General features: G+C 38.6%; 1 protein-coding gene across 2 annotated transcripts in view; it reads left to right on the forward strand.

The window, feature by feature from the left end:
• Map2k4 (mitogen-activated protein kinase kinase 4) overlaps positions 1-12,933 on the forward strand; it is a 98,788-nt gene that overhangs the window by 1,821 nt on the left and 84,034 nt on the right. The window contains exon 2 of one of the 2 annotated variants that reach the window (XM_041664458.1): positions 10,824-10,856. The exons of the other annotated variant lie outside the window; for it this stretch is intronic. Coding sequence (XP_041520392.1) covers positions 10,824-10,856 — 33 coding nt within the window. The remainder of the gene's footprint in view (positions 1-10,823; positions 10,857-12,933) is intronic. 2 annotated transcript variants of the gene reach the window in all.

A 12,933-nucleotide genomic window follows, 5' to 3' on the forward strand; every position in this document is an offset into this window, starting at 1 on the left:
TGAGAATAGAGAAGGGAAGACATGGAGATAAACATTAGAGGTGGCTTAAGAAAAATGAAGGCAACAGGCTGGGTTTTGTGTTGGAAGATAACAGGGCAGTCTCCTTGATAAGATGGACAGAGAAAGCCTGTCTGGAAAGAACAGAGATCTGGCCAAGGCTGAGAGAAGAGCAAACGTGAGGGTTCTGCAGGAGAGAAGAGCTCCTAGAAACTCAAGGTCACATGGTCAGGAGTTAGTCTGGTGTTCTCTGTTCTCCTCTATCTCTGCTTTTTGATTTCTAGAATCCTTTTTAAAAGGGAGAAGGACGATAAACTGCCTTTGAATTATTGCTTAATTTTAAAAAAGACCTGTGTGTGTGTGTGTGTGTGTCTGTGTGTGTGTGTGTGTATGTGTATGTATGTTTTGCATGCATATTTGTATGAGCACCACATGCAAGCCTGGTGTTGGAAAGGTCAGAAGAGGTCATTAGATTCCCTAGGACTGACTTTACAGATGGCTGTGAGCTGCCATGTGGGTGCTGGGAATCAAAGCACAAGCACAAGCAACAAGTGTTCTTAACCCCTGAACCAGTTCTCCAGTCCCTGAGTTGTTGTTACTTTTTTTTAAATCTTTATTGATACATTTTTGATTGATAGAAGAACATGCTAAGTTATATTTTGTGTTTTGAATCTGATTTGATTTCTTAGAATAAAGAGAAGTGCTTGAAATGTTCAAGGTGTTGTGTAGCATAATCTGAATTAGAAAGCTTGAGCTTAGGCAGCAAATGAGTAATTTTTTTTCTGGTTGTGAGTCTCACTTCCTATTCTTTAGATTCTTTGGATTTATTCTTTTTGAGATGAGGTCTTGCTGTGTTTCCTGGGCTTTCCGTCCCCTCCCCACCCCCATTTCATATGCTTGCTACTCAAAAGACTTCTTTGGAGCTGTTTGTGATCAGGTCCTACTGGCCAGCAGATTTAGTTGTAGGACATATGGATTACACTTTGGCAGGTGTTGAACAGTCTCCTGTAGGATAGGCACCAACCATGCTTGACAAAGAATTTTGTACTGTTTCATGGCTTGACATTTGTGATCAACTGTGGTCCAAAGTTGAATACAATATTTCTTTTATATTGTAATGCTTAATGGCCAGAGCTCTGGAGTCTTGGGTTTGAATCTTTCCTGTCCTCCTCCACCCTACCAGGACTTAAGCTTTCTGTGAGTGTATTACTTAGCCTCTCTAAGCCTCTGTTTGTTAGTCGGAAAGTAAGAATAATGCTTGTCTTGTAGGCACAAGGAGAATGCACACAAAACATGGGATCTGGCATTCAGTAAGGATGCTATGCATGTTGGCCATCAGCATTCTCTGTGTTCATCCTGTTACCTGCGATGATTTCTGTTTCTTTATGCCATGAGTCCCTAGTCCCTTATGACCCAACTTGCAAATTTCTTTTTCTAAACTTTATTATCTGTGGGTTGGACAATTCTTCTAACCTGTTGATCACTGTTTTTCACTATTAAGGGCTCCCATTTTTAGAATTCCAGAGAAGATATTGTTCTACTTCAAACTCTAAATCTTGTTGTTTTCTGGACCTGAGAGTCTCAAATGGTGATAATGTTGCTGTTATGAGGTATTGTTGTAGCTGTAAATGGGCTGTGGGTTGTGGGTAGCTGGAATGGGAATTGTAGTGACTCTGGCTTCTTAACAGTCATCACTTGTTCATTTAGGTACATTGTCACAGAGAAGTTGTACTTCTCATCCGGCCATTTTTAAAACATTCTTCCCACAATCTCAACTAATAGAGAATAGTAGCTGATTTTGTTATTAGTCAGACGTTTGTGTTCTCATTCATTCTGACTCAGTCTTTCTTTTCAATTTCCTCATGCCCATATACAGAAGTATAAACATTTACAAACTGAGCGTGCCTCCCCCACCTTCCATCCCTTGATTATTTGGTGACTAAAGCTATCAAAATGTAGATCTGCTTGCCAAGTTGGGTAAATAGTATTATAAAAATGTATTAGACTTTAGGATAAGCTTTCTTTTGAGAAAGAAAAATATTCAAATGAGCTACTATCAAATGGGCTTTTATTCTCAATAATTAGTTGGGAATTGGAAAAATTATTTCCTCAGTAATTTGAGAATTTGAAAAATCATTTTCTTGATAATTTGTCATCATAGACGGATTTAACCAAAAGATTTCTTGAATGGTACAGTACTATGTAATAGTGTAATTCTTTAGCTCAAGAAATTTTAGTGAACTTACAAATGGACGTTTGCCATCTTAATATGCAAGAGCCCTTCTAGTGGTGGCTTGTAAAAGCCTAGCTGTGTAGCCAAGCTAGTGAAAGCATATCAAAGTGATCAATCTCAAGTGAGTTGGGCATAAAGTCTAGGACCTAATGTTTCGTAAAGTCACCATGGGCATGCTAGAGAATAACATATTCTGGTGAATAAAGCTTGCCAGCTGAGGGTTGAGCAACTTCAACAATGAAAACACAGCAGGATGATTTCTTCTGTGCTAGTGGCTTTACCTTTGTGAGGAACAGTGCTGTAGAAACAGGACATCAAAGTTGGGTGAACGCTGGATTTGGACTAGGAAAAACCAAGCCTGCCATATGTTGGCTCTGTACCTTTGGGAAATTACCAGATTTTTTTCTAATTTCCCACAATTTCTTATCAATTAAAACAGAGAATACACAGCTTATAGGCTGTCTTAAGAATCACATTAGGTTATTGCATGTGAAATGCCTTAAATCAAAATATTATAAATGTGTAAATATTAGAAATGATATTTTTCTGCTTTAGCTGCTAGTCACTTAATATGTAATGAATTTTAAAGATCTCTTAAAAATGTGGGAACGTAAATTTGTTATAAAGACATAAGTACATTGGGGAAATGGCTCAGTCTGTAAATTCATTATAAAGACATAAGGACATTGGGAAAATGGCTCAGTCTGTAAATTTGTTATAAAAACATAAGGACATTGGGGAAATGGCCCTGAGTTTGGATCACCAGTACCCTTGTGAAAAGCTGGGCATGGCAGTATGCATCTACAATTCTAGCCCTGGGGAATCAAATACAGAAGGATTTCTGGAGCTTGCTGGCCAGCAGACTCAGTGAGAGATGCTGTCTCAAAAATGAGTTGGAGAGCAATTGAGGAAGATCGTGTATGTTGACCTCTGGCTTCTGCATGCACACACACACCTGAATGCACAGATGCACATACACAATAAATTAAAGAAGGTTATTAAAAAAATAGAGCCTTAAATTTGAGTAGTTAGGAAACATCATTTTAAAAATGCTTTTTCAAAGTAGTTAGCATAGTTATAATTTATTACGTTTTTATTTATTTATCTAGATTGGGTCTTGCCCTCTATGCTGAACTTAAACTTGTAATCTTTCTAAGGGTTGAGACTACAGGTGTGTACCAGCATGTCCAGTTTAGATTCCCATTCAGTTCTGAAAAACACTGAGCCATTTGTAAAGCACTTACTGTACAAGTAACTATAGCATAAATGTACCTCTGATTCTTTTCGTGTGTTGATCTAGACAGTTTTCCTTATTTTCTCCTTAGGTCTTAAGTGTAGGTGTATTGTGTGTGATTAATTCCCACATATTTAACTCTTCGAGTGAGCAATTTATATGTGCCAGTTGAAGTAAAGGTATGATAACTTTATTCAGGAACATAAATTTTAAAATGTCATGTATTGTGTCTACTAAGAAAAAGTGGAGATTTAAGATCATTGTGCTGTCTCTTCCCAGCAATATTTAAATGTATAGAACATGAAAATCCTGCCTTTGATTTAGTTTGTGGTTTAAAGAACCGACTTCGGGATTGGGAATGTAACTGAGTTGGTAGAGTGTTGTCTGACCTGCAGGAAACCCTGGTTTCTAGCCTAAGCACCATATAAACTGGGTGTAGTGAATGTTGTGACCCAGCCCTGGGAGGCGGAGGCAGAAGGAACAGAACCTCAGCATCATCCTCCATACATAGTGGGTTCAAGGCCAGCCTGGGATATATAAGACTATTTCTCACACACACACACCACCACCACCACCACCACCACCACCACCACCAACAACAACAACAAACAAACAAACAAACCAACTATAGATTCTAACTGCAGACAGTGAAGAGTATCAAATTCTATTGCTGCTTGTTTATGCCTGGATAGTGTTTCTTTGTATGTACAAGTGGTGTGCACAGGTTGTGAGTACATATGTGTGTGTAAGGATGCATGCAAGTAGAGGTCAGAAATCAACCTTGAGATAGCCACCGTTTTTAAAAAAAAAATAGTGGGTCTCCCTGGGAATTGAGGACCTTCAGTTAATCTTGATTGGCTATCTAGTGAGCTCCCAGGAGCCCTTTGTCACCTTCTGGGGTTATAGACATATGCCACTTATACCTGGCCTTTTATATAGATATTAAATATTAAACTTGAGACCTTGTGTTTGCAGTGTGTGTTAGTTACTTTTTGTGGTGCTATGATAAAATGCCTTGTCAAAAGCAACTCAAGGAAGAAAGGTGTTTTGGCCCATAGTTCAAGGGTTCAGTCTGCTGTGGCAGGGAAGTCACAGTGGCAGGAATTTGAAATTGATGGCTACGTTTGTGTCTATAGTCATGAAGAAGAGAGCAGTGAGTGCTTGTATTCAGTTCATGTTCTCCTTTTTATATATACTGTCCAGATTTCTAATGTAGTAATGGTGCTCCCCCCCACCCCAATGGTGACTTCTCACCTCTTTTAACCTAATCAAGATACTCTTCCACCCAGGTAGTTTTAAATCTCATCAAACTGATAACTGAGGTTAATCATCATACATGGCAACACTTTACTATGTATGCACTTCACTTCTAGCCCCAAACAGCATTTCTTTTACTGTTTATTTAATATAACTTGGTACAGATACAGTGTAGTAAATTGGTTCTCCCCTAAAGCACATGTTATGTGCCTTTAAAAATTAGAGCATATTTAATGAGATTAAGTAAGAAATAATGTTTTAGAATACATACTTTGTCACATTTTGTCTAATGTACCTTAGAATGATGACATGGTGAAAGAAATTCTGAGATCAGCTAAACTGGTGGCACAGTAAAAGGAGCATCAAAGGAGAAAACAGACCATGTGCAGCTTGATTCTTCGAGAACAGCACATTGCACCCACCACTAGGGAAGAGTGAGCACAGAAGTGGATATTACATGAACCTTTACATCTCTACTGCATTTCATCCTACTCAAAACTGCTGGAACAATTTTTCTAAAAAGATAAGAAAAGTGCTACAATAGGTATTTGTGTGTGTGCATGCGCGTGTGTGTGTGCGTGCGCGCACAGGCATAGGGGTGTGTGGGGGGGCAGGAACATATATAAATGACATGCTCATAGGTATTGAGTATGTATGTGGCTTTGCCAAGAAGTGACATTATTAAGTGTCTCCTGATTCTATTTTATTTTCTGTGTACCGGTATTTTGTCTGCATGTATGTATGTGTTCCATGAGCATGCCTGGTGCCTGGTGCCAGAAGAGGACATTGATTCATTGAGTGCATTTCCTGGGATCGGAGCTACAGATGGTTGTTGGTGCTGGGTATTGAACTCAGGGCCTCTTTGGTAACCGTGGAGCCATCTCTCCAGCCTCTCTTTGGATTCTTTTGGCAGTATCTATGGGGCCTGGGTTAGGTGTTTATTAGGAAGTAGTAGTTATTTTAGGGGACGTCAGAGGCTTCAGGACACCACACTGTGCCCAGCAAGAGTTGCAGGTGAGACATTTTATTTGAAAAATGGTGTCTGTTTTTGTTTCTGTTGACACAGAAGACTACTGTGACCTCAAAGTTGTGCAGATTTTTCCTCCCCAGCAAGCCAGTGATCAGTTTTGCTGGGTGACTTCTACTTCAGTTCAGATATTGTTTGTTAAGAGATCAGAACTCATTGCACAGCTTGATCACCTTCCCCATCTTTACATGCCAGTTGAAAGCCCAGAAATTGTGGAGTTCCTGATCCAGGAAAGAAGCTGACTGGTTCATTACTGGTTTATTATAAAAATATTGCAGAGGAGTAGATGCCTAGGACAAGGTAAGAAGAGGGATCTTGGAGCTTCAGATCATTCCCCAGGTAAGAGAAAGAGACAGACAGATGACATACAGAATGAATGAATGAATGAGTGTGTGTGTGTGTGTTTATGTTAACTGCCCAAAAGCTCACTGGATCTTATCTTTTGGAACCTTTATGGAGACTTCTTGCATATCCTGTGCTCATAGACTAGATGGGGAAACCTAACAAGGCTGGTCTGCTTTACAGCCATGGCCTCTCTGAGCAACATTCCTCCCTTCAGGTTATGGGCCAGAACTCCTCTGGAATAAGGAAGATCCTACAGCCTACTCTACTGTAGGAGGGGTAGATTGGGAAATACCTCTTTGGGTGCTAGGGATTGAACTCAGGATTTCTGAGCAGATAATATTTCACTTGGTGGCATCCCCAGCAGCCAGAGAAATTCAGTGCCAAGGCTGAGAAGTCAGGGAAGATTAGAGTTGTTAGGACTCTGTTGGGGAAGAAAAACTCTTGTTTCCATGGCCTGCCTCAGGGAAGGAGTTACCAGCCAAAAATTGTAGGTGGAAACCAAAACATACGTATCATAATACCAATGTTGGGTGTGGGGTTGGCCGAGAGTTCTTCCTTGTTGCCCTGCTAAGTGTCTGGGAATAAAAAGAGGAGGGACTTTAAATAGGGTAAGTGGCTCTGATAAACACCTGGAAAGGCTGGAAGGTGCTGTTGGTGTTGCTCATCCAAGGGAGGGAACAGAATAACTGCTTATGCAGTAATGAAAACCTGCTCTATTTTGGATTATTACTGAACATTTTGATCATTCCAAAACATTCAGGGTCTTACTGAGTCTGATAGAAGATAGGTCGTTACTTAATGTCATATAATTCTAAGTTGTTCATCCTGGGAACCATGCTACGTTGAAACAATGTAGTATTCAGTTATACACCCAGAAAGTAGAGAGGATGGCTGTTGGCCACAAGAAAAAAAAAAGAGCAGTCATATATGGATTACAAAATGGAGAGTTTTAAAAACATGGGATGAATTTGATGACTGATGTCTGAGTGATAGAGAAAACCTGGAATTACTAAACTAGGAAAGCTCCCTTTTGGTAATGATGAGAAGTAAAACAGAAACAACCCATCAGAAAAGAAGTCTTGTAGAAATTCCTCCTAAGTGCAATGAAGATACAGAGTTAGGACAAGTTTAGATAACTCTGTTTCAGAGCTGTAGTGATGTGCTGTGTAGCTGTGCTGTCAGGCACGCCAGGATCTTAAGGTGGAAGTTGGAAGGTTGCCAACAATAATAATCTTCATGCTTATGCTAGAAGGAAGGATTTGTACCTGGGCTATGGCATGAGCCAGTAAGGAATCTCTGATTTCTTTTATGTTAATATGGCTTTGTGGTATATTTCAGCAGCTCAAAGCCCCTAAATGCTCAGATGAGGAGGCTTTGTATTGTGATATACTGCCAGCTCAAAGGAAGGGGAACTGAGATAATTGTATAACTCTGCAGGGGCCAACACACAGTCAGAGCTAAGTTTAACCACACCTTTCAACCCCCTGGGCTCCTGACATTATTTTAACTTTTTTTTTTTTTTGTTGTTGTTAGTTAAATTTTTTTTTAACTTCTGTTAATTCTTTGTGAGTTTCACATCATGCTCTTCAATCCTACTTAAATCCCTATACCCTTACATCTGCCTCTGCCCTCCCCTACCAAAGCAAGACCAAATTTAAAAGGAAACCAAAAACCAAACAAAACAAAGGACCAAGACAAAAACAAAAACAAAGAAGAATCTTGTTGTGGAAGCTGTAGTGTAGCTGGTGAGTCACACAGTTTACCCTTTAGTTCATACAGCTTTACTTGTGTTCCTTGCTATGAGTCATTGATCTGGTTCTAGGCCTCTGGTTTCTGCTACACTTCCAGTAATGGGCTCTCACTCAGGCTCCTCTTAGGTGTCCTGTGTGATGGGGATTCTATTGTTTTGGATTTTAACTTTATGTATAAACAAGAAAACTAGAGCTGTTTCATGGAGGGCCTACAATGCTGGTGTGATACCCTTTTTATTTACCACTGTCAAATGCTGCTTGGGTTCTGCTTTTATTTTATAGTATAATCAGGCTTTAAAACTATTATGGACCATCTCCCAACAGTAAATTACAGATTTCTAGTAATGGCCAGTTAAGAGATCTCAGAATCAAGAGGAGAAGTTGAGAATTAGGGGAAAGCCTGGAAGAGGGAGGGGAAATCTTTATAAAGCTTTATTTCCTTTGTAGCCTTATTAGCATTTGGTGCTGTAGGGTCTGGATGGTGCCTCTTTGGAGGAAGCAGAGGTTTACTTGTCTGGGACGAGGAAAATAGAAGGATTTTCCTGCATGCAGTAGGGAGATTGAATGGAGGGTCATAAACTTGAGTCCTAAAGAGTAGATAAGGGTGTAAAGAAACAAGGCTTGCAGTGACCAGTTACTATCAAGATTCACCTGACAGCTAGCACTGCTGAGATGGAAGACTTAGTGTAAATGAATGGCAGGATGGAGTTTAGGAAATAGTAGAAGCTTCATACTGAACAAATGTGTGTATTAGTGGGAACACACACATTGTAAAAGAGAAGGTATTGGGCTTTCTTCTTGTTTTACTCCAACCATCTGCACAAGATCTTTGAGTATGAGCCCATTGATGCACTGGGGACTAACTTGCTGACCTGCCCAAGTCTTTCACACAGACACACATGGGGCGTGAAATGATTTAGCTAGAATAGTTTTTAAAAAGCATATTTGATATTTTTGAAAAGTGATAGAATCACCAAGGAAATGGTGAAATATCTTGTTGAGTTAATTATCCTTTTCTCGTCAGTGGCTGCAAGTCTACAGAGAATGAGAAGCAGTTCTAAGAAGTGAACAGTTGAGGGCTCAGTAATCAGACACTTAGTTATCTCATCCAAAATTAGGTAAATTGAGCAAGTTTATAGTTATGCATCAAGCCCTTCAAAACCTTCAATTGAAAAATTCTGGATTGGTGGCAGAACTTTAGCTTTAGAAATTTTGTTTAGCACCCAAAACTAGGTTAGTTTTAATGTGGTCCAGTAAAATTGGTGATAGTTCACCATTCTCAGCCCCAGCTTCTTTACATGCTAGGTAAATGTTTTTCCACTGAATCACTCCTGAGCCCCCTCTCCCCTTTTAATTTATCAGACTTTATTGTGTATTTCTGCATGTGAAACCTTGTACTCAGTTTTGACTCCTGCTTTTACATACACCTTTCAAGCTTATTTATGTTTTATTTTTTTTGAAACAGGGTCTTACTGTGTAGTTGTGACTGGCCTGGAACTTGCTATGTAGATCATGCTGGCCTCTAACTCACTTCTCCCTGATTTTGTCTCCGAAGTTAACTGTTACCATAAATAAGTATGATTGTTACTTTGTTTCCCAGTCTCTCCCTGTTGTGATGATACCTGGACCAAACTTGCTTCTGAACTAGGAGGTTCTGAACTCTCAGGGTTCTTTTCCAGTGCCATTTCCAGGAGCCCTTTCCTTCTTATTTGTACTCTGCTCATTTTGCCTGCTAGGAAGCTGGCTGACTTTTGTATGCTCCAGTCTGAAGACCATGGATTTCTAGTTTTCTTCCTGTATTTTCTTCTGCTGCATTTACCCTTCATGTTGAGTTTGAATACATTGTTGTCCAGGCTCCCCAGGAGTTTGTTCCCTTGAAGTTTCCATTTCTGTCTCCTTTTTTTGGTGACTATTTGGGAAATTAAATGGTCATCAATGGGTTACTTAGTTGTGTGAAAGTAAGCACTTCTCTAGCTTTTATTCATTGTAAATGTTAATTGTATCTTCTTAGAGTTTAAGGATTTTGGCAACTGGATATGAAGGACTAGTTAAGCATCTTTTAGATTGAGCTCTTATATTTTAAAAAAACCCTGTTTTGATTAAATTTGTATAACTAATTTGCCTCTCTGATTTTGTTCCCCAAAGCAGTAATATATACAAGTATTGGGAGGTTTCTAAGAAACCCACATGACTTACTTAGTAAAACATGGGTTAAAAAGAATGTTTGCAAAGGCATTGGGCTTCATTTTGATTTTTGAGACAGGGTCCTGCTGTCTGAATTTAGCTGGCTTCAAACTTGTAAGCCCTGCCTTGTCCTGAGTACTGAGACTGTTGTGGGGTGGTGGTAGGGGAATAATGTCTCATTTGCTATATAGGCCAAGTTGCCATCAACTAGAGTGCTGAAATTACAAAGCATACCATTACATCCAGCAAGCACTCCCCCACACCTATTATGGAAGATTTTTACCCTTTCTGTAGTGATTTTATTCTTGTTACTTGAAGTTAGTGAATTGTTTAGAAAATTTTGTTTTATTTGTTTAAATTTTATAGCTTATGAATTACTAAAGTTTCTTAGTCATGGGTAATAATTAGCTTGGGTACTTATAGATCAATAATTTATACTAGTAAAATAAATTGTTATATATTCTGATTTTGTGGGTTGAAAACATTCAAAAATTGATGAAACAGCCTTAATTTTTTTATTGAATATTTTGGAATTATAAAGACTAGCACTGTAAGGTGATTTAAAGTTCGAGTGTATTGTAGTGCTTCCCAAAGAGCTGAGTTTTTATAGCTTTTTATAGTTTTTATAGTTTTTATATAGTGCTTTGTTGTCCTTGTCTCTATGGTGGGTAAAGTGGTTTGAACTGTTCTTGCATTAGTTTTGTTCACAATGTAATAGAAAGATGTAATGTCATGTTCTGATTTGGTTTGCTTGATTTTCAGCAAATGAACTGCAACTTATCTCTTTTACTTTAGGCTTTCAGATAAACTTCTGTGAAAAGGCACAAAGTAAGCTAAAATTTTGATATTCTGTTACTTTTTTTTTCATGTCCATCTTGGTATTGGGAATGTGTCCACTGTTGTTTCAACTAACAGACCGTGGTGATTTTACACTGAGAGAGCTTCCATTTTTCATTCTGTTCTTTCCCATTCTTGGTTATATTCTTGACTATAAATTGTTTTTGTTTTTACTTGAAATTACAATAGGGAAAAGGTGTGTATAGAGATTCAGATGCATGTGGGCATTGAAAAACATAACTGTAATTTAATTCACAAGTTGCAAGTTCACCTTTAAGATTGTGGTGCAGAAAGCGCATAACTGCATGCAAAGACTATGCTTTTATTTAAAGGATTTAAAGCTCTTATTTCGTTATTTTTTTTAAACAAGTCTTGTTGCAGTCATGTCCATCTGTCTGCACCCCTCTCCCCATTAGGACATTCACCTTCTTAGACTCATGGGCTGGACTTAGTTTAGAATCCCAGCACCAGTATCAGGTAAAAAACCAAATAAAATGTTTGGGTTCATAGAAAATAGACTAGATTTTTTTTTTAAAAAAATAAAAAGACATTATTTACAAAACTAAAATAAAATACATTTTGAACTTGAAACAGATTATAAAATGCAGTTTTTTAAAAAATACTCTTATCTCAAGGATACTACTCTAGTTAACATGAAAACATTCCAAAATGAAATGGTTTTATCTTCTGCTTCTTCTTGTCTGGGTAAGAATAATGATCAGTTGATGTATATCATTCTTAATAAGTTAGCTTGTAGGGAGAGTTTATACTGGAGAAAAAGCATTTCTGTTATATTAAAGTTTCTTGGTTCTTTTTTTCCCTTGATGGATCAGAAAGCTTAATTTTTATTGGCTGGACATTGTGGTTTTCTTTGTAATGTATTGAACAAAAATTTATTTCTTGAATGGGATTACCCATGATACCAGTATATGATAGAGTCGAGGCAATATACTAGGTTAAAAGTTTTTTTAGTAGGCACACTGTTATCTTCCTCTTAGCTTAAATATAAACCAAAAGTGTATATCAATTTCTATTCATAGTGAACCTATGATTATTTAGGTGTGGAGTTGTAGTTTCAATTTATTCTATTCTAATTTTTAATACACTCATGGTACATTTTAGCTTTCATTTATATTTTAACATAATTGTTTAATATTTAACAAGTAAAAATTAATATACTCTAAGGCTGATCTATTTTGAATTTATTATTGTGTTCACTTTATTCTCTTTGCCTTTAGTTCTGCTGTGTGAATAAAACAAGAGGCCCTTAGATATGTTAACTCTAAAATGTGCAGTGCTTCAAAGATCTCTGAGGATAAGTTAACAGTACTGTAGGGCTCTGAGTGGCTCTGTCCTCTCCTGTTGCTGCAGCTGTGCCTACTGTGCTGTTCATAGCTGACTCTAACAAATTAGAGAGGTTGAGCCCCAGAACCTATGGGAGATTAATTGTGTGGGAGGGGCATATGCAGGAACACTTTTGCACACTTTTTCATGCTGCTTCTCACTGTTCTGCTTTCTCCTGACTTTTCCCAACTCTCCCTTTCTCTTTCCCATTTCTCTTTGTTTTCTGCCTTTTGAGATTCAGTATCACCCTATTCACTTCATGAGGTACACATTGACATTAAGAACCGTACAGTGAGTGAGGTTCCTGTACAGAAATGAATACAAAGAGGTCCTGCCCACAGAAGGCTCACAGTGGAGTGGACAGTTGACTCCCCACTGATATCAGTATCTCACTACTGATGCTGTGAGCTGCTGAGAAACTGAAGCCAGGGTGTGAGTAGTTGCAGGAGCTGATGTGCCCAGGACCAAGCTCAAGAACATGTGTGTCTCATGTTCACTCCTTCCATCCTCCCTTCCTCCCTATTCTTTTCTTCTTGAGATGGAGTCTGACTTTGTTTCTGAGATTGGCCTTGAGCTTGGTGCTCAAGTGGTCTTCCTGCTTCATTCAGCCTTCTGAGCAGTTGGAACTGGGGGTACATTCCACTACCCCAGTTGCAGTTGCTGCTTTCTTAATGAGAGCTGGAGGCTTGGGGATCCTGCTATGGGTCTAACCTACTTCAGAGTT

The sequence above is a fragment of the Microtus oregoni genome, unplaced genomic scaffold (assembly GCF_018167655.1).
Source record: "Microtus oregoni isolate MIOR12 unplaced genomic scaffold, Mior012 000015F_ref0000493, whole genome shotgun sequence".
NCBI lineage: Eukaryota > Metazoa > Chordata > Mammalia > Rodentia > Cricetidae > Microtus > Microtus oregoni.